Source organism: Scyliorhinus torazame, chromosome 21 (assembly GCF_047496885.1).
Source record: "Scyliorhinus torazame isolate Kashiwa2021f chromosome 21, sScyTor2.1, whole genome shotgun sequence".
Lineage (NCBI taxonomy): Eukaryota > Metazoa > Chordata > Chondrichthyes > Carcharhiniformes > Scyliorhinidae > Scyliorhinus > Scyliorhinus torazame.
In genome coordinates this window covers 43,194,380-43,221,291 of record NC_092727.1, presented here as the reverse complement: position 1 = coordinate 43,221,291, position 26,912 = coordinate 43,194,380, and the positions used below count along the sequence as shown (strand labels likewise).

The window sequence follows — 26,912 nt, the reverse complement described above, 5'->3', positions numbered from 1 at the left end:
GACATTGTCCAAGTACGGGTATGTAGCCCGCAAACCGTACTGGTCCACCATATGGTCCATCGCCCTTTGAAAGATGGAGACCCCATTTGTGACACCAAAGGGGACCCTGAGGAAGTGGAAGAGCCGGCCGGCTGCTTCAAAGGCAGTATAAGGGCGGTCTTTTGGTCGGATGGGGAGCTGGTGGTTGGCAGATTTGAGGTCGACCGTGGAAAAGACTCGGTATTGGACGATCCGATTTACCATTTCCGTGATGCGAGGAAGGGGGTACGCATCAAGCTGCGTGAATCGGTTTATGGTCTGGCTATAATCCACGACCATCCGTTTCTTCTCCCCGGACCGGACTACCACCACTTGCGCTCTCCAAGGGCTGTTGCTAGCCTCGATGACCCCCTCTCCCAGTAAACGCTGGACCTCTGACTTGATAAAAGCCATATCTTGGGCACTGTAGCGCCGGCTCCTGGTGGCGACGGGCTTACAGTCGGGAGTGAGGTTAGCGAATAGCGAGGGGGGTGCGACTATCAGTGTCGCAAGGCAGCACACCGTGAGGGGGTGCAAGGGTCCACCGAACTTTAGTGTCAAGCTTCAGTGGCTGCACTGGAAATCCAGTCCGAGCAGCAGGGGAGCACAGAGGTGAGGGAGGATATAAAATTTGAAACGGGTGTATTTGGCACCCTGGATCGAGAGATCCGCAATACAGTACCCCGTGATTTGTACCGAGTGGGACCCAGATGCGAGGGCTATGGTTTGGGATGCGGGATGGGTGCGTAGGGAGCAGCGCCTTACCGTTTCAGGGTGGATAAAGCTCTCCGTGCTCCCGGAGTCGAAGAGGCATGCAGTGTCGTGCCCGTTGACCTGGACCTGCATCATGGAGTTCTGCAGGTGTTTTGGCCGAGTTTGATCGAGGGTGATCGCACCCAGTCGCGGGTAGTCGGAGTCGTCAGCCGAGTTGGACTCGTAAAATGGCCGCTGCCGTCGGTCGCACGTGTCGGGTCGAGAAGATGGCCGTCGCACGAGGCTGATGACGCGTCAGAAGAGGGCGTGTCGGGTCGGTGCGCAGCAGCATTGCCTAGCCTGCAGGCCTGAGAGCCTGATTTTCGGGCCGGCTGTTCTTTGTTTTTCTGGCCCCTGGGTCTGGCCAGGCAGACCCTCGCAAAGTGCCCTTTCTTCCCGCTGTCGCTGCAGATCGTGGAGCGGGCTGGGCAGCGTGGGCGTGGGTGCTGGCCCTGCCCACAGAAGTAGCAAGGTGTGCCCCCATGGTGAGCGGGTCGCCGCGTGGCGCAGGCCTGTAATACGGGTGAGTCTGAGGAAGTCCGGGGGGGGGGCTGGCAGAGTCCGCGGGGTACGTACCCAAGTTATGTCGGGCCACCTCCAGCGAGGAGGTGAGCGTTAGCGTCTCCTGGAGGTCTTTTGGCCCGTTTTCGAACAGCCGCTGCCGGATGTAGGTCGAGCGGATTCCGGACACGAAAGCATCCCTGATGTGCAGGTTCATATGGACTTCCCCTGTCACATCCTGATGGTCACAGTCCCTGGCAAGCGCGGTGAGTTTCTCAACAAATGCGTCGAGCGATTCCCCCGAGCGCTGCCGGCAGGTAGAGAGCAGATGCCGGATGTGCACCTCATTGACGGGTTTGACAAACCGCTTGTGGAGCAACTCAATCGTCGCATCATAAGTCGTCACCTTTTCGAGCGTGGCGGAGATTCTGTGACTCACCCGGGCGTGGAATAGACGCAGCTTGTGTGGCCCCAGGATGGGAGTCTCTGCGGAGTCCAGGTAGGCCTCAAAGCACCGCAGCCAGTATTTAAAAATTTCCTTTGCCTCCGGCGTTCGTGCTTCCAGATTGAGCTTCTCTGGTTTTAGACCTGCGTCCATCCTGAATCTAGTTTAGTCTAATAAATTGAGGTACCCTCAATAATGATGCTTAGAGATTAAACTGTAAAGAAGGCTTTATTAGACTAATAACTATGCTACAGCTATAGATGAGAGCTGACTGCTATACAGACCATGAGGCAGGCCTTTATGTATGGCTCCCAGATGGGCGGAGCCAGAGGCGGAGTCCCCAGGGTTCCAAGCCCGGTCTTAAAGGGGACATCACCTTACATGATGGTAAGGCAGTAACCGTTCATCACACTAATGATATTAAAAACGGTTTTCATCAAATGTACAACTGTCCCTGCCCAATTCTGAAAAGTCACATGTTTCTTTACAGCAGTATCCCAACACTATTGTCCCTCCCACCCCCGCACACAAGCTCAACTCTAGCAAAGGAACTCTAGGATCTGCCATTTAACAAAACTCTTCCAAGCATCTAATGATCTATCTGCTGGTCGGGCATTCATTTATTATATGATGCCTTATTGTCCAGCACTCATATTCCCATCTCCTGATGATGCACTCTGTCTTAAAGTCTCCATGATATTTCTGTGTCTTGCACTGCCCCAAGTGTCTCCCCATGTGGGATGAACATTGCAGAAGCTGGTGAGTAGGAAAGGAGAGTAAAGGGAAAGCAGAAAGAAAGGAGTAAAATGAGGGGAGAAGGCTGATATAAAGAGCACTGAGGAGTAGCAGTAATGGGCCAGCATCAGTCCAGCGGAGAAGCTCCTAATTTTATTTATTTCAGTAATGCTAAATCCAGGGAAGTGGGAGAGAATAAAAGAGGCAGACATTTATGCACAGGGGAAGAGTAAGAGAGTGGGACCAAGGCTGAAATTTCTTGGCTGTTCCTGCTGGCGGGATCTTCCAGTGCCAACAGCAAACCCACGATGCGGGGGTTGGCACAGAAAATCCCACCCAAAGTGTCAATTGAAATTGGGAGAGAAAGACACACCAGATGGAAAAGGGAAAGGGAGTGAACAATATAATTCTGACCAATAACGAGAAGCGAGTGTGGGTTCGGGAGGGATGAGGTTGGATTGGACTGGATTTGATTTATTGTCAGGTGTACCGAGGTACAGTGAAAAGTGTTGTACTGCGTACATTCCAATGGTGGACTCCTGATCATAATGTCATAATTTCAACTCTCACCACGAATTTCAGATGATGACTGTGGTAGTCACCACTATTGTATTATATTGTATATACGGGTATTACGGTAAGGCCCCTGTACTACAGGTACAGGGGTAGATCCCTGCCTGCTGGCTCCGCCCAGGAGGCAGAGTATAAATGTGTGTGCTCAGCAGCCATTTTGGCAGCTGCTGTAGGAGGCCACACATCTCTGTGTAATAAAGCCTCGATTACATTCTACTCTCGTCTTGCCGTAATTGATAGTGCATCAATTTTTTTCACAGAGATTTTTCAGAGATGGACATCCGCATCAAGCCGAATCGCCTGCAGCTGCATCCTCAAGCAGACAACGCCAAAAAGGACTTCCAACATTGGCTAGCTTGCTTTGAAGCATACATAGGGTCTGCGCCAGACCCAATCCCAGAAGCACAGAAGCTCCAGATTCTGTACACGCGGCTGAGCTCCAACGTTTTTCCCCTCATCCAGGATGTGCCTACCTACGCAGAGGCCATGGCTCTACTGAAGGAGAATTACCCTCAGCAGACCAACAAGATCTACGCCAGGCACCTCCTATCCATGCGGCACCAACTTCCCGGTGAGTCTGTGGAAGATTTCTGGCGTGCCCTGCTCGCCCTGGTGAGAGACTGTGACTGCCAGGCCGTTTCGGCCACTGAACATTCGAACCTGCTAATGAGAGACGCGTTCATTATGGGCATAGGGTCTGACTACATCCGCCAGCGCCTCTTAGAAGGGGCCACGCTTGACCTCGCGGCTACCAAGAAACTAGCGCTCTACCTCACGGTCGCCTCACGCAACGTACAGGCTTATGCCCCCAACCGCACGGCCCATCCCCCCTGTGCATCGTGGACTCTGCCAGCGCCCACCCCATCGTGGACCCCATCAGTGACCACCCTCAGCCAACCCTACGCTTGTGCTACGTGGCAGCCACCCAAACCCGGGGACCCAAATGCTACTTCTGCGGAGAGACAAAATACCCCCGGCAGCGCTGCCTGGTGCGGAGCGCGCTTTGCAAGACCTGTGGCAAGAAGGGACATTTCGCTGCAGTGTGCCAGGCCCGCTCAATCGCCGCTATTGTCCCGGCATCCCCCACGTGCGGCCAGTGAGCGCCGCCAACTTCCTCTCCTCAGACCACGTGCGGCCCGTGGGTGCCGCCATCTTGCTCCACTCACAACACGTGAGCGCCGCCATCTTGCCTGCCTCAGAACCAATGGGCACCGCCATCTTGCCTGCCCCAGGACACGTGCGGCCCGAGGGCGCCGCCATCTTGCATGCCCCAGGACACGTGCGGCACGTGGGCGCTGCCATCTTACCCGCCTCAGGACCCCTACGCGTCGGGCACCTCATCAGGCCGCTCATCGCCTGCAACCGCCGACGACCAGCCGTGTCTCGCCTCGGTCACGATTGACCAGTCTCGACTGCATAACCTCGCGACCGCTTCAACAAAAGTGAAGGTCGATGGGCACGAGATATCCTGCCTTCTGGACTCCGGGAGCACTGAGAGCTTCATCCACCCCGATACGGTAAGACGCTGCTCCCTCGCGGTACCACCCCGCTAACCAAAGAATCTCCCTGGCCTCCGGATCCCACTCCTTGGCGATCCGGGGGAACTGCATCGTCCAGGGCTTGGAGTTCAGCGGCTTCCGGCTCTACGTCCTCCTCAATCTCTGCACTGCCTTGCTACTCGGCCTGGACTTCCAGTGCAACTTCCAGAGCCTAACCCTGAAATTTGGCGGGCCCCTACCACCCCTTACTGTTTGCGGCCTAGTGACCCTAAAGGTCGACCCTCCTTCCCTCTTTGCAAACCGCACCCCGAATTGCTAACCCGTCGCCACCAGGAGCAGACAGGGCCTTCATCAGGTCTGAGGTCCAGCGGCTGCTGTGGGAAGGTATCATCGAGGCCAGCAACAGCCCCTGGAGAGCCCAAGTGGTAGTGGTAAAAACCGGGGAGAAAAACAGGATGGTCGTTGACTACAGTCAGACCATCAATCGGTACACGTATCTCGATGCGTACCCCCTCCCACGCATATCTGATATGGTCAATCAGATTGCACAGTACCGGGTCTTCTCGACAGTGGACCTGAAATCTGCCTACCACCAGCTCCCCATCCGTAAGGCGGACCGCCTTTGAAGCAGACGGCCACTTTTACCATTTCCTTAGGATTCCCTTCGGTGTCACCAACGGGGTCTCGGTCTTCCAACGGGAGATGGACCGAATGGTTGACTGGTACGGACTGCGGGCCACTTTCCCGTACCTGGACAATGTCACAATCTGTGGCCATGACCAGCAGGACCACGACGCTAACCTTTCTAAATTTCTCCACACCGCCACACTCCTCAACCTAACTTACAACAAGGAGAAGTGTGTGTTCAGCACAAACTGATTAGCCATCTGTGGTAGTCACCGCTGATGTATATATTGTATATATAGGATGTTGATATAGGTGCTTTATGGTAAGGCCCCTGTACTACAGGTACGGGGGTAGATCCCTGCTTGCTGGTTCCGCCCAGTAGGCGGAGTATAAATATGTGTGCTCCCAGTACAGCAGCCATTTCGTCAGCTGCTGTAGGAGGCCACACACCTCAGCGTAATGAAGCCTCGATTACATCCTACTCTCGTCTTTGTGTAATTGATCGTGCATCAATTTATTACACTGAGTTTTTCAGAAGATGGACCATCGCATCAAGCCCGATCGCCTGCAGCTGCATCCGCAAGCAGACAATGTCAAAAAGGACTTTGAACATTGGCTAGCCTGTTTTGAAGCGTACGTCGGGTCTGCGCCAGATGAAATTCCAGAAGCACAGAAGCTCCAGATCCTTTACACGCGCCTGAGCTCCAACATCTTTCCACTTGTCCAGGGTGCGCCAACCTATGCAGAGGCCATGGCGCTACTGAAGGAAAACTACGCTCAGCGGACTAACACACTCTATGCCAGGCACCTCCTCTCCACGCGGCGTCAACGTCCCGGTGAGTCGGTGGAAGATGTCTGGCGCGCCCTGCTCCCCCTAGTTCGAGACTGTGACTGTCAGGCTGTTTCGGCCATGGAACACTCAAATTTGCTAATGAGAGACGCATTTGTTATGGGCATAGGGTCTGACTACATCTGCCAGCGCCTCTCAGAGGGGGCCACGCTAGACCTCGCGGCGACCAAATAATTAGCGCTTTCACTTACGGTTGCATCACGCAACATTAAGGCCTCTGCCCCCGACCACGCGGCCCACCCCCCCTGAACATCGTGGACTCCGCAGACGGCCGTCCCATCGTGCACCCCATCAGTGACCGCCCTCAGCCAATCCCACGCCTGTGCCGCACGGCAGCCAACCAACGCCGGGGGGCCCAAATGCTATTTCTGTGGGCAATCAAAACACCCCCGACAGCGCTGCCTGGCGCGGAGCACCCTCTGCAAGGCCTGTGGCAAGAAGGGACATTTCGCTGCAGTGTACCAGGCCCACTCAATCACCGCTATTGTCCTGGCACCCCCCACGTGCGGCCAGTGGACGCCGCCATCTTGCCCGACTCGCTACACGTGCGGCCCGTGGGCGCCGCCATCTTGTTCCTCCCAGGACCAATGGGCGCCGCCATCTTGCTTCCTCCATGACACGTGCAGCCCGTGGGCGCCGCCGTCTTACCTGACTCAGGACCCATGCCCGTCGGGCACCTCATCCGGCTGCTCATTGCCTGCAACCGTCAACGACCAGCAACGTCTCGCCTCGGTCACGATTGACCAGTCTCGACCACACAACCTCGCGACTGCTTCAACTAAAGTGAAGGTCAACGGGCACGAGATCTCCTGCCTGCTGGACTCCGGGAGCATTGAGAGCTTCATCCACCCCGATACGGTAAGGCGCTGCTCCCTCGCGGTACAACCCGCTAACCAGAGAATCTCCCTGGCCTCCGGGTCCCACTGCGTGGCGATCCGGTGGTACTGCATCGCCACCCTCACCGTCCAGGGTGTGGAGTTCAGTGGCTTCCGCCTCAACGTCCTCCCCAACCTCTGTGCTGCCTTGCTACTCGGCCTGCACTTCCAGTGCAACCATCAGAGCCTAACCCTGAAATTCGGCGGGTCCCTACCACCCTTACTGTGTGCGGCCTCGCGACTCTTAAGGTCGACCTGCCTTCCCTAATTGCAAACCTAACCCCAGATTGCAAAGCCATCAGGAGCAGATGGTACAGTGCCCAGGACAGGACCTTCATCAGGTCTGAAGACCAGCGGCTGCTTCGGGAAGGCATCATCGAGGCCAGCCACAGCCCCTGGAGAGCCCAAGTGGTAGTGGTCAAAACTGGGGAGAAAAACAGGATGGTCGTTGACCATCTATCGGTACATGCAGCTCGACACGTACCCCCTCCGACGCATATCTGATATAGTCAATCAGATTGCACAGTACCGGGTCTTCTCGACAGTAGACCTGAAATCTGCCTACCACCAGCTCCCCATCCACAAGGTGGACTGCCCATACACTGCGTTCGAGGCAGACGGCTGCCTTTACCACTTAGGGTTCCCTTTGGCGTCAGCAACGGGGTCTCGGTCTTCCAACGGGAGATGGACCGAATGGTTGACCGATACAGGCTGCGGGCCACTTTCCCGTACCTGGACATTGTCACCATCTGCGGCCATGATCAGCAGGACCATGACGCCAACCTTGCCAAATTTCTCCACACCACCACTCTCCTCAACCTCACGTACAACAAGGAGAAGTGCGTGTTCAGCACAAACTGCTTAGCCATCCTCGGCTATGAGGTCCAGAACGGAGTTCTGGGACCCGACCCCGATCGCATGCGCCCCCTCATGGAACTCCCTTTCCCCCACTGCCCCAAGGCCCCCAAACGTTGCCTGGAGTTCTTTTCATATTACGCCCAGTGGGTCCCAAACTATGCGGACAAGGCCCGCTCACTCATTCAATCCACAGTTTTTCCTCTGGCGGCCGAGGCTCACCAGGCCTTTAACCGTATCAAGGCCGACATCGCCAAGGCCGCGATGCACGTGATCGACGAGGTGCTCCCCTTCGAAGTCAAGAGCGATGCATCAGATGTCGCTCTGGCCGCCACCCTGAACTAGGCAGGCAGGCCCATGGCATTCTTTTCCCGCACCCTCCATGCCTCCATAACTCGGCACTCAACCGTCAAAAAAGAGGCCCAAGCGATCGTTGAAGCTGTGCGGCATTGGAGGCATTACCTGGCCGGCAGGAGATTCACTCTCCTCACTGACCAACGGTCGGTTGCCTTCATGTTTAATAACACACTGCGGGGCAAGATCAAAAACAATAAAATCTTGAGGTGGAGGATCGAGCTCTCCACCTACAATTACGAGATTTTGTATCACCCCGGTAAGCTCCACGAACCCCCCAACGCCCTATCCCGAGATACATGGTGCCAGCGCTCAAGTGGACTGACTCCGAACCCTGCACGCCAACCTCTGTCTCGCAGGGGTCACACGTTTTTACCATTTCATCAAGGCTCGCAACCTGCCCTTCTCCTTCGAGCAAGCCAGGGCGATCTCCAGAGACTGCCAGGTCTGCGTGGAGTGTAAACCGCACTTCTACCAGCCAGACTGTACACGCCTGGTGAAGGCCTCCCGCCCCTTTGAACGCCTCAGCGTGGACTTCAAAGGGCCCCTCCCCTCCACCGACCGCAACATGTACTTTCACGTGTGGTTGATGAATATTCCCGAATCCCCTTTGCCGTCCCATGCCCAGACATGACATCTGCCACCGTCATCAAAGCCCTCAACACTATCTTCGCTCTGTTCGGCTTCCCCGCCTACGTCCACAGCGACCAGGGATCCTCATTCATGAGCGATGAGCTGCGCCAATACCTGTTCAACAAGGGCATTGCCTCGAGCAGGAGGACCAGCTACAACCCCCGGGGAAACGAGCAGGTGGAAAGGGAGAAAGGGACGGTCTGGAGGGCCGTCCAGCTGGCTCTACGGTCCAGACATCTCCCGGCCACCCGCTGGCAGGAGGTCCTCCCCGACGCACTTCACTCCATTCGGTCGCTCCTGTGTACCGCGACTAATGAAACCCCCCATGAACGTCTCTTTGCTTTCCCCAGGAAGTCCATTTCCGGGGTTTCGCTCCTGACATGGCTGGCAGCTCCAGGACCCGTTCTCCTCCCCAAGCACATGCAGCTCCACAAGGCGGACCCGTTGGTTGAGAGAGTACAGCTACTCCATGCGAACCCGCAGTATGCCTATGTAGCGTACCCCGATGGCCGCCAAGACATGGTCTCCCTCAGGGATCTGGCACCAGCTGGGTCCCCACACACCCCTCCCCCCCTGTCCCGGCACCACCCTCCCCTCCCCCGGCGCACCCCACCGCAGCCCCCGCTCCAGGACAATCCGTCCTCCCCTTGCTCCCACCCGGGGATGAAGAAGATTTCGACACGCTCCCGGAGTCTACGCCTGAGTCGCCACCAGCACTGCGGCGCTCTCAACGACAGACCAAGGCACCCGATCGTCTAAATTTGTAAACTCTCTATCATTTAAAAACCAATGTGTATGTATGTAGGTTTCCACCACCGCCTCTGGACTCATTTTTAACAGGGGGTGAATGTGGTAGTCACCACTGTTGTATTATATTGTACATATGGATATTACGGTAAGGCCTGTACTACAGGTATGGGGGCAGATTCCTGCCTGCTGGCTCCGCCCAGGAGGCGGAGTATAAATGTGTGTGCTCTCCCAACAGCAGCCATTTCGTAAGCTGCTGCAGGAGGCCACACATCTCTGTGTAATAAAGCTTTGATTACATTCTACTCTCGTCTCGTTGTAATTGATAGTGCATCAATGACAAGATTGAACATGACTGTGATGACCCCATGCTGAAAATAACTTGCTGACACTCAACTATCTAAACTCATTCATGAATATATTATGAAGCATGAATTCTGAAATGGTGGAGAACCTCATGTGGCCATTGAACAGGGTGAAGCACTGTTGCCGGGGAAGGGTGGGGGTGTGGGGGGGGGGGGGGGGCGGGGGGGGGGCAGCGCATGGAAAGAGAAGGAAATTGGGATGAAAGAGAAAAACTTTTGAACTTTGTTCTCGTGAGCTCCAACATTCTTTGAGCCCTTTAAGGAGATTAATGCTATTTAATCCCTCCTCCATATCCGTTATTGATTCCATCAACCATCTAAGCCTCTCAATGTGATTATTAAAACATAATCACAATCTTATATCTGTTCATCTACACGAGACACTGAATGTGAGGTGAACAACAACGGAAGGGGCTGGTTTAGCACAGGGCTAAAGAGATGGCTTTTAAAGCAGACCAAGGCAGGCCAGCAGCATGGTTCAATTCCCATACCAGCCTCCCCGAACAGGCACCGGAATGTGGCGACTAGGGGCTTTTCACAGTAACTTAATTTGAAGCTTACTTGTGACAATAAGCGATTTTCATTTCAATTCAAGACATAAGACTTCCGCTGGTCAAGTTGTGTCAGTGGCACTGTGAACATAGTGGAAAAATTGCATTGAACTATAGAATATTACAGGATAGAATGAGGTCGTTTGGCCCATCAGGCCTGTACTATTTTCTATATTTAACCTATTGTGGGAGCAAGGTGAATTTGACAAATTGTAACTCTGCTTCATTCGTGAAAATTGGACAGAGTATTCTGACCTCCAAACTCACATTCCTGAGATATTTTCTTGTTGCTCCAGCTGGCATTGTGACAGGACCACCAACTTGAAACCATAAATCCAACCCGAAAATCTCTTCCCAGAAACAAAGCGAACATCGAGATGTTGTATTTGATTGAAAACAATTGGCGAACAAAGAAACACAAGCCTGAGATACAGCCATCATTTTCTGCCCACCCCCGAACCCATCCCTCCCGTCGGCGGGATCTTCCAGTCCCAGCCGAAGTCTATGGGCGTTTGAATGGCTCGCTGCATCCGCCTGGGGGCGGTGGGCCAGTGAGGGGCGGGTGGGGAACCCGCCACGGCAGAGTCGGAAAATTTAGGCCAAAGAGAATGGTCTGGATTCTCCGATTTTGAGGCTATGTCCAGAGAATGTGTCTGGTCTTAAGATGAAAATGTCGGTGCCACCCCTGCACCGATGCTCCACCCGGTGGGGGGGGTTAGCAGCCGCACCACGTTAAACTCCCTGCGACCCGGCAGAAACGGCCGGAGAATTGCCGGGTCCGGTCCGTGGCAACACATGCGCACGGGGACGACCTGCAGTGGTCATGCCGTACAACAGGGCGCTGGCCGCGCGCGGCCTGGCCTGCCAGATAGTGCCCTCCTGTAAACCCTCCTTGCCACCCCTCGACCACCTCCCACTAGTCCCCCCCAGCCGCCGCCGAAGTCCCCCCGGCCAGCGGAATGGCTCCCTCCCTCCCCACCCCCCCCACCCCCGACTGTGGCGGCGCTGGACACAGTACGCAGCCGCCACGCGAGGCTGACGAAAACCCAGAGCACAAGTGATCCACGCCGTCGGAAAGTCAGCCTATTGGGGGCGGAAATCGGGGGAGGGCCTTCAATTGACGTCCTGAGGCCGTTCCAACGGCGTACGGTGTACTCACCGATGACGCCATTTTGGAGGGGGCGGAGCGTCAAAAGGATGCAATTTCGGTGTCGGCAAGCGGAGAATACCGACCAATATTTTTTGCTCAGTGACTTGTTAAGATGCTAAAGTGGTGGAAATAAATTCAAAATTAAATTTCAATGGGGAACTGGATTTCTGCAAAAAAAAAATAAAAAATTGCAAGACAATGGGGAAACACAGGGGAATGGGACCAATTGGATGTTCTTTCAGGGAGCTGGCACAGACTAAAGGGGCTGAATGGCATCCTTGTACTCTGCACAATTTTATTTTTTGTCATTCTCTCATTCTATGATCCACCAGAATTGAACCATCAGGCTTCTTCCAGAGCAGCATTTTCTTCTATTTCTGGATTGATATTCCTTCTACTATCAGTTCTGTTTGCTTCTCTCCTCAGTAAACAGCAGCTTGTGTGAACTTACTGTAAGGCTGGCTTAAATCACAGCGTGCACTAATCAAGCTTCCAATTTCCTCTCACTCCGAGTTGCACATGGCGGTACAGCAGATGCTTCAAAGATTCACTTATTAATATTACTACTAGTGAGAATCTTGGCTGAATCATTATTGAAATATATATATATATATTCTAGGCTGCCTTTTCTTCACAGAACTACAAGAAATGGATCTGTAGATGTCCTACATATTTCCTATGTACGTGTGTGAGTATGGGGCTGCGGGGAACTGGAGGGGGTTGCACTGAAACTCTGCCTTTTCTCAATCTACCCCCCATTAGTGCTTGTACAATCCACTCATCCGCCACTTAGTATGCTGACAGGTGTAGCACATCTTATGTACATCAAGCTTTGCTTGCGATAGGAAATCCGTTCGGTCTGAAATGAGCAGTGACGTGGCGGAGATCTTCTGTTGATTTTCCATCGAACCTGTCTGCTCCCATCTAAACATCGGCAGAGGGAGGGCAGGAAATAAAGCCATTGAATGAAGCAATATTCCATTATTTAATAACTTAACAGAAATTGGATGGGCCCGGCAAGCTGTGTAGGAGAGGAGATAGAAAATGTTCACTTCAGATCCCAAGTGAGGATCCAGAAGTCAGATGAACGCATTAAGTTGCCTTCAATATTCTTGAATTGCTGTTTTGAGTGAGGTATAAACAGAATATTAAAGTCAAGTCAAGTCGCCATTGTCCTAGATGTCCATAGGCTGCTTTTTCCTTTGAGGAGGAGAGCTGACTGGTGGTGATTTAACCTGAGGGTCACCGTACCTCAGGTGAGGGGCAAGGTTGTGAAGGCGGGGCCTTCATGAATAACCTCAGCTGGTACGGGAATTCAACCCATGCAACTGGTCTTACTCGGCATGATGATACAATGATTTAGCCAACCGAGCCAAACTGCTCCCCAGAATATACTAAGGTTACCAATGCATTATTGGGAACTTCGATGATTTTCATACCAAAAGAAATTCAGCCAACAGATCACAAGATCATAAGAAATAGGCGCAGGAGTCAGCCATTCAGTTCATTGGGTCTGCTCTGCCATACGATCATGGCTGACCTGGCTATAGCCTGAACTCCATTTTTCTGCCTGTCTACCCACACATAACCCCAGCGTAGTGGTACAGTGGTTAGCACTGCTACCTCACAGCGCCAGGGACCCAGGTTCAATTCCAGCCTTGGGTGACTGTGTGGAGTTTGCACTTTCGCCCCGTGTCTGCGAGGGTTTCCTCCGGGTGCTCCAGTTTCCTCTCACAGTCCAAAGGTGTGCAGGTTAGGTGGATTGGCCATGATAAATTGCCCCTTAGTGTCCAAGATGTTCAGATTGGGTGGGGGTTACAGGAACAGGGCGGTGGAATGGGCCTAGGTAGGGTGCTCTGTCAGAGAGTCGGTGCAGACCTGATGGGACGAATGGCCTCCTTCTGCACTGTAGGAATTCTATGAATTATATGTTCTCCCTTGTCGATCACAAATTTGTCTATCTCAGCCTTGAATATTTGCGTGCCTCTCTGCTGCCTCTGAATTATTTCAGCAGTATAATTACATCCAGAAGTTTTGAGTGGCTGCAGCAGTGTAACTTTCTCATGAATAAAGATGGTGACTAGTTGCAGAAGTATGGTAACATGTTTGATCGGGGTTCAGTCCCCGGATGACTCACTGGGACGTGTATTATCTAACGCGCAATTAATTCAGTTATCCAGATAGGGAAACTTGCATTTGTTCTGTTTGAAATTTGTTGGGTGATCGCAGCCAAGGTGATGTGAGGGAATGCATAGATGACCTCGGAACTCTGTGTGAGGGAAGGAGAATAGTAAGTCAAGTGTTTCTGCTCCTGATTGCAATCCAGTGACTCCTGTTGGAAAAAAATAGTGTGTGTTGTCAGTTGCGAAACGCCCATGGTCAAATAACCCACTGATGCTCATTGTATGGACAAAGACATAAAAGATGGCCATTGGGTCAAGGTACTGGGGAGACGGGAGGGTGGGACTGATGTGGACGGGGTGCATCTACAGCCATGGAATAGTTCTTCAGCATGAATTAACACCATCAGGAGAGATGTTGATCACAGTCAGGATTCTTTGGAATGGCTTCCCAAGTTGTGCTAGTACAGGTGGATTTTTTTCAAATTTATTTACGGGATATGGCGTCACTAGCAAGGCCAGCCTTCATTGCCCATCCTAGTTATCCTTGAGAAGGTAGTGGTGAACTGCCTTCTTCAACTGCTGCAGTCCCTGAAGTGTAGGTACATCAACAGTGATGTTATGTTAGGGAGGGGATTCCAGGATTTTGACCCAGTGACAGTAAAGGAACGGCGATAGATTTCTATGTCAGATGTTGGTGTTCCCATGTGTCTGCAGCCCTTGTCCTTCTAGATGGTAGCGGTTGTGGAACATGCTAGCTATGCAGCCTTGGTGAGTAGCTGCAGTGCATCTTGTAAATGGTACACATGGCTACCACTGTCTGTCGGTGGTGGAGGGAGTGAATGTTTGTGGAAGGGGGAGCAATCAAACGGGCTGCTTTGTGCTGGATGGTGTTAAGCTTCACGAGTGTTATTGGAGCTGCACTCAGCCAGGCAAGTGGGGAATATTCCATTATACTCCTGACTTGTGCTTTGTAGATGATGGACAGTCTTTGGGAAGCCGACAGTTGAGTTACTTGCCGCAAGATTCTGCCCTTGTAGCCATAGTATTTATGGTTAGGCAGTTCAGTTTCTGGTCAATGGTAACCACCTAGATGTTGATATTACTGCCCACAAGACACAGTGGCTGATTGAAATAGAAGAAAGTCATAGATGCTGCTGGCATCGGCGAATGATAATAGGGCAGCATTATGGCACAGTGGTTAGCACTGCTGCCTCACAGGTTCAGGGACCGGGGTTCAATTCTGACCTGGTAGACTGTGTGGAGTTTGTACATTCTCCCCATGTCAGCATGGGACTCCGCTGGGTGCTCCGGTTTCCCCCCACAGTACAAAGATGTGCAGATCAGGTAGATTGGCCGTGCTAAAATTGACCCTTAGTGTCCCAGGGATTTATATGTTAGGTTAAAGGGTTGAGATGGAATGGGGTGGGGGGGGGGGGGTGGTGAATCTAGGTGGGGTGCTCTTTCAGAAGGTCGGTGCAGACCCGATGGGCCGAATGGTCTCCTTCTGCACTGTAGCGGTTCTATAATGGAGTAGCGAATAGAACTCACCATTACCAAAAGGAACATTCTGTTCATATCAGTGCATGCTCACATCTAAATGCTGCTTCAAAATGGACTGAAAAATACTGTTACTATTCTGCCATGTGTGGATTTCCACACAGCAATTTTGTATGCACCGAAATGAAGAATTATTGCTATGGAGTAATTTCAAAGGAAAAGTCATTTATTTATGCTGTGAAAATATGCTTCTCACAACTAGGAACAAAAAATAAATATCTGTACAATTAACTCAAAATTGGAATGAAAAGGCTGTGGAATTAATTTCACCAAGTCTCGACGTGTGTGGGAGCTGGAAGAAAAAGAGAGTAAAAAATAGACTGGGATAGAGAGAGCGAAAATGAGGACAGGAGGAACTGTGGAATGCCGAAGCTCATCTGTAACAGTCTTGCAACATGTCTGCTGAGAATAGAGAAAAGAATTTTTAAAAAGACAACATTCATTGGTGAAGAAAAACATCACTGGCAGAGCCGGTTAGAATTCTGCATGGAAAGAGCCCAAGTTTTGTGTGGATTGGTGATAGGTCGGTTTCTGCTAATGACGGGGGTTATGTAATCAGTGATGGTCTAGTTTTAACACCTGCAGAAGCCGATCAGTCCAGAAGAGAGTGAGAGAGAAAAGAGAGAGAGAGAGAGACAGAAGGAAAGAGAGAGAGAGAGACAGAAGGAAGCAAGAGTCTAGAGTACAGCACTCGCTCTCAACCTTGTTGTTTACCTGCAGTCACTAAACCCCAGCAGCTGATTTCAGACTTTAATCCCCAGTCGTTTTAGGATGGATTGCTGTACTGTATGTATAATTTCTCGTTTTTTGCATTTGTTTCATTGTGATTTGTCTGCAGAATTCAAGTCTGATGGTTATGGAACCTTTAGTTTTGAACTAGTATTGATGCACATTCGTGAGACAGGCTGAACAGCGAGGTGATAACTTGTGTCAATGACATTTGGGGAGCGTTTTCAATATAAATCACTTTGATTATCTTGTCTAATGCATCGGCTGTCGGTAGAATATTTTATTTTATAAAATGAATATACAACTAAAAGTTGCACAAAGGAGCCTTGGAGAGATTTGAGCTGTGAGGTTTCTAGCAGTTTTACTTGTGTGGTTTATATTTCATGGAAAAAGTACAGTTCTTAATGAGATGTACCCTGAGAGTGAAGTTTTAACTGAAGAATTGGCGAATTGGCTTTCTGCATTTTTAACTCTTTAAGTGCTGATTTCTTGTAGCAGCTCCAGTGAAGTATCTTGTCTGGAAACATCTATTGTCAAGACATATCATTTTCTGTGCGCCGTGCATAATGTAGTTTGGAAATTTAAAAATGGTGCACACTTAACAAGATGCTCTTCATCAAAGTTTCTCCCAGAAAGATGCATCGGCTACTAGAGCTTGAATTTGATGTAAGGATCAGGAAATATACAAGCTGGCAGAGGCACTTCCACAGTAATAGCAAAATATATTATTTTGTAGTTCAGGATGGAATTCTTAAAATCCAAAAATGTGGCTGCGGTGATATATTTCTCCAATTTAAACTTGCGATGTTCCTCTCTTTTATAACATACCAAGTATTGATTGGTTTTAATTGGGTAACCTTGCTGGAAAAGTAGGATATTATAAGCAAAAGACAGGGAACTTCTTTGCTTGAAGAGCAATATATGTTTGGAATAATTTGCCAAGTAAGAGACAGGAGAAATAAAATATCACAGGCATTTTGAATTGCAGTTGGATCTAAAGATATAAAGGGGCCATGCTTAAAGAGGTTAAAATACTCTTCCTTGTTTTGAATTTTTACTTACATCCTTATAAATATTGGGATGTGTAACAATGGAAAGTATGTTCAAAGCACACAGGGCATTTAGTAATTAATGGACCAATGTGTTCACACTATGATGCCCATAACACAGTTTATAAAGTAAATATAGTGCTGTCAGGTCTCACTGATACTGTAACGACAGGGTGTCTGACTTCTAATGCAAATATTTCTGCATTAGACAAATGTTTCTTTCTGTAATTCACCCAATTAATATATCAAAACAAATTGGAGTCTTCATGGGTTTGCTACTGTTACATGATGTAAAATTTTTTTTTAGAATACCCAATTATTTTTTTTCCAATTAAGGGGCAATTTAGCATGGCCAATCCACCTACCCTGCACATCTTTGGGTTGTGGGAGTGAGACCCATGCAGACACGGAGAGAATGTGCAAACTCCACATGGACAGTGACCCGGGGCTGAGATCGAACCCGGGTCCTCAGGGCTGTGAGGCAGAACATGAGGCATCAACAGAATATGGACCCAAAATAGAAGCACTCCATCCATTTGAAATTAATGGCATGTGTTGCAAAATTAATATGTAGTCCAGAGCGATTTCAAGGATATGATTATATGAGGAAATGTCTCCTTTTGCCTTGACTTGCTCTCATTGTTAGCCTCCTCCATCAGAGCCAAACATCTCCTAAATACATCCAAGTGGGAGATGGGGTTTGTTGGGGTGGGGTGGGTGGGGGGGAGGGGGGTAGTGGTGAGGTGGGGTGGTGAACTGACCGCCAGTGGTCACTCCTGTGGTTCATGGACAGCACCAAGAATGATAAGTGGAAGCTTGACAGATACTTCTATTCCATTTATCCTCTGTGTCAAAGCTCAGAGAGCATGTCACTCACGATCGGCTCTTACATTAAGTCTGGATATGCTTGAAAGTTATGAGTGAAGCTGTACAAGTGGCAAATGGTACCTGAAATTGCCAAGAGCATATTGACTGCTAAATTATTGTTTTGGTCCGTGGAGGCAAAGCGTCTTCTCTTTAAAATGCTTTTTCCCCTTCCCAATGATGCTGGCCCCTCCACACATCGTATGCCATCCATGGCCAACAGGATGTGTGAGGCATCTGCTCATAGACGTCCATCGATGACATGCTCAAGACTAGTCTCAGGCAGATGCATTGAAAGGGTTTAAGATTTTCTATGCCCTGTTTGTGAGATCGATGAAGCTGAACTGCCCATCATTACATATCTAATGTCACTAATACAACACATTGTGACTTTGTGCACACAAGATCGCACATTGTCACCTTGTCACTCTCAAACATGCCAAGTTTTGCTCTCTGCCATTCTGAACTGACAAGTCAACACAAACCTTTCTCTCAGTTTTATTTTCCCTGTACCTGCCATTTTAAAGATGGTGTGTTTTGGGACTTCCTCTCCCAGCATTATTTGTGTGTAGACTGCAGTAATCTCTTGATATCCGGGAATGCTGCAGTCTATTTAGTGGGAACAGAGATGGGCCCTTTCTAAACTGAGCTTCTATCTGTTGGACCAGACACGAAATGTGTGTCCGTATTGGCTAAAAATGCTTCTTCAAAAAATTTGTCAAGAAAAAATTGGGAAATCAAAGGAACAGAAATGGAAAACACTTGTATTTACAGAACACCTTGAGCACAGCATGAATCTCCCAACGGGCCCAAGAGCATTATGAAACAAAAATTGACACTGAGAAAAGGAGATTTGAGGGCAGTTGGACAAAATCTTGACCAAAGCGAAATGTTTTAAGAAGCGTCTTAAATGGTCAGACAGAGGTGAGAAATGAGGAAGTTTGAGGAGAAAATACCTAAAACTTCTCCCCTCGGCAGTTGAGGACCCGGCTGCACTAAAATAGGGGAGGGGTAATGAAGCAGAGGACTGAGTTCCTGGTGGTCTGCTGGGGTGGAAGATGTTAGAAATTGTGGCGGGTAGGGCCACAAAGACATCTGCATATATGAGAACTTCAAAATGGCAGTGTTTAGGACCCGGCAGCAAATCTGGGTCAGTGAGCACAGCAGGGGGATGGGTGAGCGGCCACTTGTGTGGGTTAAGATCTGGGCAGCAACAAAAAAAAAGAAAAATAAAGATGGCTTTTGTAAAGCTCTCTTGATGACACAGCAGAGTAACGTCCTGCACAGTGTAATATCCAGCTGGACAGATTAAGAGGGTTCGGATGTTTCCCTACATTAAAGGTGTCAGATATTCGCAAGTTGTTGTTGGTATGGAAGAATTTTGCCAGCATTTCTCGGCTAAGGAGAGTTAAGATTAGCCAGAGTGCCTGCTTCAGTTTACCATCTGTTCGCCCCTGCTGGAAATGCCTGAGTCTGGTTGTTGAGTGTGGGTTGGATTGCAATAAGCAGAGTGGCTACTCAGTACCTGCTGAGATCCAGCTGGCAAATGGAGATTGGCCAGTTTGAACAGGTATTGGAAAGGCCGGTCGCAGTCGCAATGGAATAAATCAAAAGGGAAATGCGGAAAGGTGAAATAGAAAGATTAAAATTGTGGCGATTGTGCTAAATTTGCATCACTACCAGGGAAAACTAGGATTCGTATCAACGGCAGCAGTCTCAACTGTTTCCCTGTGGAAAACCTTGTTAGGCTTGTTTCCTACTGTTTGAGTTGGGAAAATATATGTGTGTGCGTAGTGCTTGTTTCCAAGGAGCCAATTAGGCACAGTTAGTGACAATGCAGAAGGAAAGGTGTTTTTTTTTAATTGCAGCTATAACTGGTTATCTAAACTCAATTCCTTTACCACCCTTTATCACTCAAGAGGGAAAACTTTAATTGCATGTATTTTTTAAAGTAAGCAGTTCCATAATAAATTCGCCATATTCTCAGACGTGCTTTCCCCTTTGGGGCGGCGAGCTGATTGGGGCTGATTTAACCTGAGGATCACCACACCTCAGATGAGGGGCAAGGTTGAGAAAGTGGAGTTTTGTGAGGGCCATGAAGAATCCAGCACGAGTTTTAAGGATACAAAGAAATAACATTTACTTACAATAACATATATATACAACAGCAGCAGCAACTTCGCTTGCTGCTCACTCCTTCCTGCTGGTTCCAAACTGGCCAGCTTTATTTATACAGGGAGTCTGCTAATGATTTCTCCGACCCCCTCATTGGGGAAGCTTATACTCCCACAGCATTGTGGGATTGTCATTAGTCCCCAGCCAATGGTAAGCAGGCAGGTTATAACATGGGGCCTTCATGAATAGCCTCAGCCGAAACAGGAATTGAACCCGGGCTGTTGGCGTCGCTCTGCATCACGAACCAGCCATTCAGTCAACTAATCTAAACGGGCCCTCAATTCCATAATATATGCATCTTAATACTGCACTCCCACTTGGAAACCAGGTTACGTACATTATTTAGGGAACTCAAAGTGGTGCTTTGCAGCTTTTTTACGGTAGCAACCTTCTTTGGAGAAAGAATGTCTAGGAGACAATGGGCCGTTTCTCAAGTGGTAGTTTTGAAATTCTCCTGGTAATGACGAGGCAGAGTGGGTGGTGGTGGTGGCATTTTTCGATAGTGGTAAAAAGCTGCCAACCGCTTGGAAGAATAGCACATAGAAAATCAACCTCTGCTGTAAAACACCAAGCAATGATTGGGAGAACCTACTATTAACTTCCGTTAATACAGAACACCCATCATGTCTGCCACTTATATCTATCTCTCCCTCACAATGGAGCAGATTGCACACCCACCCTTCACATGGAAGTGCCTTTCCCGCAACTTAGCATCGATGCAGTCTGAAAGAATCTAATGTATTTGGATGATGCACGTACTGTCAATTGCATACTGACTGATATTTCGATATCACTGCTTGTTATCACAGAATTGTTACAGTACCGGGGGCTATTCGGCCTGTCATACCTGCACTGGCTCTCTGAATGAGAAATTTACTTAGTTCCATACCCTCTGCCTTCTCCCCGTTACCCTGCACATTCTACCTTTGCACAAAATAATCCAATTTTTTCTTGAATGCCTCAAATTAAGCTGCCCTCTCCAAATCCTCAGGCAGTGCATTCCATCACGACCACTGGAATTTATCAGTTCTTCCGCTCTGGTTCCAGGAGAAGGAAACCGTTTTTGAAGGAGGAATAACATGCACCTTCATGTGAAGAGGAATACCTACAATGCTGGAGAAATTAAGCCACAGAGGCTGCAGAAGACGAAGTACCAGGGCCAATGCCAACTTAGGGTCACGATTTTAGTTCTTAACATCCCAACCTTTCCTTTATTCACTTATAATTAAACCTATACAGAGGCGCCTTCACTGCTTCCAATGGATACATCTTGGGCGGGATTCCCCGTTGCCCGACGGCGATATTGTAATCAGCGATCGGGCAGAGAATCCCTTCCGACGGCTAAATCGGGGGCGGTGCCAGTTTGACGCGGGTTTTTGAGTCTCCGGCACCTCCAAAATGGTGTCGTCGCGTCGCGTGCCTCACGCCATTGGAAAGGCGTTGGAGGTGTCATCGGAAGCCCCTCCCCCGATGCTCCACCCCTGATGGACTGAGTTCCCGACCGCACGGTTGGTTTTAGTGGTCGGAAACCCGGCTTGGCGACCGCGGACCGTGTCCAGCGCTTCCACAGTCGGCCGGGAACCGTACCGCTGGCTGGGTGGACTTCTGCAAAGGCCTGTGGGGGCGTATTTGGCAGGTCGGATCCGCGCACGGCCAGCCCCATGTTGTACGCACGACCACTGCAGGCCGTCACCATGCACATGCGGGGCCACGGACCTGGCCATTCCCCGGCCGTTTCTGCCACAGGAGCCAAGGTTTCACCCGCTGCCACTGCGGGTTCGGCGCCGATATTGGCGCCGTAAAATACCCAGGAATTTTCCGTTTCAGCCGGCACTTAGCCACTGAAATGGAAAATCCAACCTCTTCTGTGTAAAGGTCCTTCCTGTTTATTCACTTATTTCCCCTTTCTTTTAATTTTGCCATTATAGTTTTGATCCATGGATGATTAATGGACGTGTGGCTTTAAGGCAAGCACCCTGAACCTTTAATTCAAGCTGAAGAAATCAGAAGCAGGTGCTGGTTTAAACTGGAGTTGTAGACTGGCAGGCACCAATTACAGAGATGGGTCGGGGCTCAGGTTGATTGATTTGGCTGGTGGACAATGAATTGGCCACAAAAGGCTGTGCTCAGCCCGGTAACAGGTAGTGATTGGATCCAATCCCACTGGAATGTTTTCAGAGCCCCGAGGTTTTCGGTTTGCTTTCAGTTTGACTCCTGGCAACCCTGAGGAAGGTTGTGCTATTCTTTCCTCTCCATTTTTCTCCAGAAAGGCTGTGTTTCTGAACTGGCAGAGAGCTTGGATGAATCTATTTACAGCAGAACCATTACAGGCTGTGCCGGCAAAGTCCAGAATCTGTTAGCTCGCCCAGAAAAGATGGGGTGAATCGACTCTCTTTCTCCAGAAGGCCTGTTGCCTGTGAGTACTGCATTTCCTAAACTGCAGAGGCCTGGAAACAAACCACAAACTGAAAGCAAAGATTGATGAAACAAAGACTGTCTCTCCAGGAACCTTGTGAGCATCTTATTTTAGAACTGCAGCAAAGACCATTACAGGCTGAAAACCAGAGACTCCAATCTTTAAGTTTACTGTGAAGAAACCATGCTAAGAACCATCATCTGAAGCAAAGAATTTTTTCTCTTTCCCTTACTTTTTCTTACTTTTATTCACCCCTCTGTGTTTGTATCTCATGTGTGTGTGTTTGCAGAGGGTGGAGGGGGCAGGTTAAAGTGCGAGTTATGTTAGTTAATAGTCGACCAACTGCATCTGCTGTGTACTTCATCATAGTTCTTGTTATAAATAAACAGTAAATGTGTTTAAACGTACAAACCTGGTGACTGTAATTATTGGGCAGCCAAGGGCCAAAGACTTCGGGTTTTTATAAGAATTATTGGTTAATTCACTAGTATTGTAACTCAGGGACAGGTGGGGCTGGAATTGACTTGCATTGCCCAGGGTGCCTTAACACATGGTACACCGTTGTAATCTGGCCTCTCTCTTCTCTTTCTATAAACTAGAAGAAGCCAATCTATGGCACATTAAACTCAACCTTGTCAGCATTTCAGATCACATTATGTTTTTCATTTCATCATCCAACTGGACAGCTGATTGAGGATCACAACAAAAAAGAGCAGGTGGAGAAGGCGTTGCCAAAGAAGATAACATGTTGTGCACAAATGCTCAGAACCTTGGGTTCTTAGGGTTCAAAAGGCTATTCCTGCCAGCATTGACTGATTGGTGGATTTGCAAGAGAGAAATTTAGGGCAGGTTTTCTTTGATTCATTCATGGGACCTGGGAATCCCAGGCAAGTTCAGCATTTATTGTTGATCCTTTTGATGGTGATGTTGACAACTGCTGGGTCATTTCACAGGGCAGTTAAGGGTCAACCACATTGCTGGGGGCTGGAGTTATATATAGGCCAGACAGAGTCGGGATAGCAGATTTCCTTCTCAAAAGAGCATTAGTCAACCAGGTAGCTTTTTACAGCAATGCAACATTACATGGCTTTTTATTCCAAATTTGCTTTTCATTTGTTGTGACGTGGAAGCCAGTGATAAAATGAGTATTTAACGTCCAGCTCTAATGGGCCTGGGAAGTTACCTTCATGAACTGCTGCAGTTCATGTGCTGTAGGTACAGACACAATGCTGCTAGAAAGGGAGTTTCATGATTCTGACCCAGCGACAGTGAAGGAACTGTGATACAGTTCCAAATCAGAATGGTGTGCGGCTTGGAGGTGGATGGTGTCCTTCAAGGTACTAGATGGGTTTTGAAGGTGCTATTGAAAGAGCATGGGAGGGGGGGGTCTTTACAACCTGGGCAGCACAGTGGCGCAAGGGGCAGCACGATGGTACAGTGGTTAGCACTGCTGCCTCATGATGCCGAGGTCCCAAATTCGATCCTGGCCCTGGGTCACTGTCCGTGTGGAGTTTGCACATTCTCCCCGTGTTTGCCTGGGTTTCGCCCTCACAACCGGAAAATGTGCAGAATAGGTGGATTGGTGGATTGGCCACGCTAAATTGCCCCTTAATTGGAAAAAATAATTGGATGCTCTAAATTTATTTTTTACCTGGGTTAGGTTCTCTTTCGGAGGGTCAGGGCAGACTCGATGGGCCAAAAGGAGTCCTTCTGCACTATGGGGATTCTATGTTTGAAATTTTGTTAATTTTGGGCGGTCCGGTAGCACAGTGGTGAACACTGTTGCTTCACAGCTCCAGGGTCCCAGGTTCGATTCCCGGCTTGGGTGACTGTGTGGCGTCTACACGTTCTCCCCGAGTCAGCGTGGGTTTCGTCCGGGTGCTCCGGTTTACTCCCATAGTCCAAAGATGTGCAGGGTTGGCCGTTCTAAATTCCCCTTAGTGTCCAAAAAGGTTAGGTGGGGTTACTGGGTGACAGGGAAAGAATGGAGGTGTGGGCTTAGGTAGGGTGCTCTTTCCAAGGACCGGTGCAGACTCAATGGGCCGAATGGCCTCCTTCTGCACTGTAAATTCTGTGATTCTATGATAAACCACAGCAAAGCTTTCAGCTTTCCATTTCTGTAGCTAATGAACACATGAGGTGAAAATGTATGTGATGGCCTCCCAATCTGTGGTAGCGTCAATGCTGATTCCAATGGGAGCACCATTGATTGCCGAAACTCAGGCCTATCTGAAAATTGCAACGTGCCTATGTTCAACAGTGACGCGGTGTTTCCTTTTCACAATTTTCAGCCCTTCTACTGACACATTTACACCCAAAAATGGGGTGCTAATTCGTTGAAAAACACTCCCATTTATGTTCAGAATAATAGTGGTCTATCTCTATCAAAGTTGCAAAATGGAGGCAGGAGACAGATTCTGTAAAATAACAAGCTGCATGTTTCAATGTGGAAATCAGGCAAACAAGTGAACTTTAAGAAAATTTCAAAAGAGAAATTTATGAAAATGTTACCAGGTGTGAATACGGACCCAGTGAGCGAAATGCCTCATTAGCATGTAGAAAGATGTAAAAATTGGCTGATAGGGTCTTCCATTAGCACAGTTATGTTTAGATGGAAAGAGCAATTGGTTTTAAACAACAGAATAAACTCAGGGTGTGAGCCCACTCCCTGCACTTCTGTGCTGACTGGCTCCATCACAGGACAGGCATGTCCTAGTTTTCCGCAATTTTCATGGAGTCAGGCTGGCTTTTCAAAGAGCTGTAGTCCACAGCAACTCAGAGGTGCTGTGAACTGTTGTCTGCATGAGGGAAACGTTAGAAAAGTAAGTTTAAAAGGTCCTCCTCCTGCCCCGATTCCAAGATATGAGCTTCGACCAATCTCTATAGCCGCTCATACTCCCATGCCAAGCTAGGCACTTCCATGTCCATTCATGAAAACCCTCACGAGGACCATGAGAGATCACTCATTGATCTCCCCTTGGGGCTTGTGGAGTATGAGTTCCCATAGTAACAGGCAGAGGCCTGTCCTGCTGAGACTCATTATCAAGCCTTTCAAATACCATCCCAGACTTGGTTGGGAATTTTGTTTCGTCCCGGGCTGGGACACTAGTGTCGTATACCGGGGGAGCGGCTCTAGTTTTGAGTTAGAATAAATTTGGTTTAACCAATGAACCCTACAATGATATGAGGATGTGTAAAAAAAAGATAAAAGTAATTAATTGATAACTTCCTTCCTTCTCCAAAAAAACCGAGGGCGAGATTCTCCGACCCCCCCGCCGGGTCGGAGAATCGCCGGGAGGCAGCGTGAATCCCGCCCCCGCCGGCCACCGAATTCTCTGGCACCGAAAATTCAGAGGGGGCGGGAATCGCACCGCGCCGGTCATCGGGCCCCCCCTGGCGATTCTCCGGCCCGCGATGGGCCGAAGTCCCGCTGCTGTCATGCCAGTCCCGCCGGTGTGGATCAAGCCACCTACCTTCCCGGCGGGACTGGCGGGATTCTGTGCTGACTGGCTGACTGGTGGGCTCCGGGGTCCTGGGGGGGGGGGGGGGGGGGGGCGGAGCGCAGGGCGATCTGGCCCCGGGGGTGCCCCCATGGTGGCCTGGCCCGCAATCGGGGCCCACCGATCCGCGGGCGGGCCTGTGCCGTGGGGGCACTCTTTTCCTTCCGCCTCGGCCACAGCTTCCGTGATGGCCGATGCACAAGTAACACCCCCCCTGCGCATGCGCGAGGATGACGTCAGCAGCTGCTGACGCTCCCGCGCATCCGCGGACTTCTGCCGCCCGCCGCAGTCCCTTCGGTCCCGGCTGGCGTGGCGCCAAATGCCTTTCCCGCCGGTCGGCGGCGCGCCGACCACTCCGGCGAGGGCCTAGCCCCTCAGGGTGAAGGCTTGGGCCCTAAAGGTGCGGAGAAATCTGCAGCTTTGGGGCCGCCCGATGCCGGAGTGATTTGCCGCCACTCCATCCTGCCGGGAACACCCGCCCCGCCGGGTAGGGGAGAATCCCAGCCATAATTTTTAATGCAGGCAAATAAAAGTGTTGATCATCTGAACACGTTACAGGATCAGCAGTCGAAGTGCAAGAATTTGAAGACTTTTTATCTTTTGTAAATAAGCATTGTACAATTGACAGCATGGGTCAGAGAACCAGAGTCAACCGAGTAATTTTCATGGTGGGGCTCATCTGTTTCAATGGGCTAATGAGTTTTTAGGCTGTCAGTCAGGCCTCATTAGGTATTCTTGGCTGAGCTTGTTTGGGAGGCCGTCGCTGTTTTTATTATAACTGGATCGAAGTCCCACTGCACTGAGGTGGACATTTTAAACAGCCTGCCTCCACACCCAGCAGCCCATTTTCTTGGGTCAGCTCACCCGACTGCAGCCTACCATGCAAGGTGAAAATCTCAGCCTTCCTGGCACTTTCTATGGAGGGGTGAGCCAAGCCAGGAATTTCTTTTTTGACTCCTGCTGCCTGC

At 49.9% G+C, this 26,912-nt stretch overlaps 1 protein-coding gene across 2 annotated transcripts in view; it reads left to right on the top strand.

Moving 5' to 3' along the window:
* LOC140398257 (neuromodulin-like) overlaps nt 1–26,912 on the top strand; it is a 232,277-nt gene that overhangs the window by 124,191 nt on the left and 81,174 nt on the right. Inside the window, exon 1 of one of the 2 annotated variants that reach the window (XM_072486711.1) lies at nt 15,795–15,997. The exons of the other annotated variant lie outside the window; for it this stretch is intronic. Coding sequence (XP_072342812.1) covers nt 15,983–15,997 — 15 coding nt within the window. The 5' untranslated portion in view covers nt 15,795–15,982. Of the gene's footprint in view, nt 1–15,794; nt 15,998–26,912 lie in introns of those variants that run through there. 2 annotated transcript variants of the gene reach the window in all.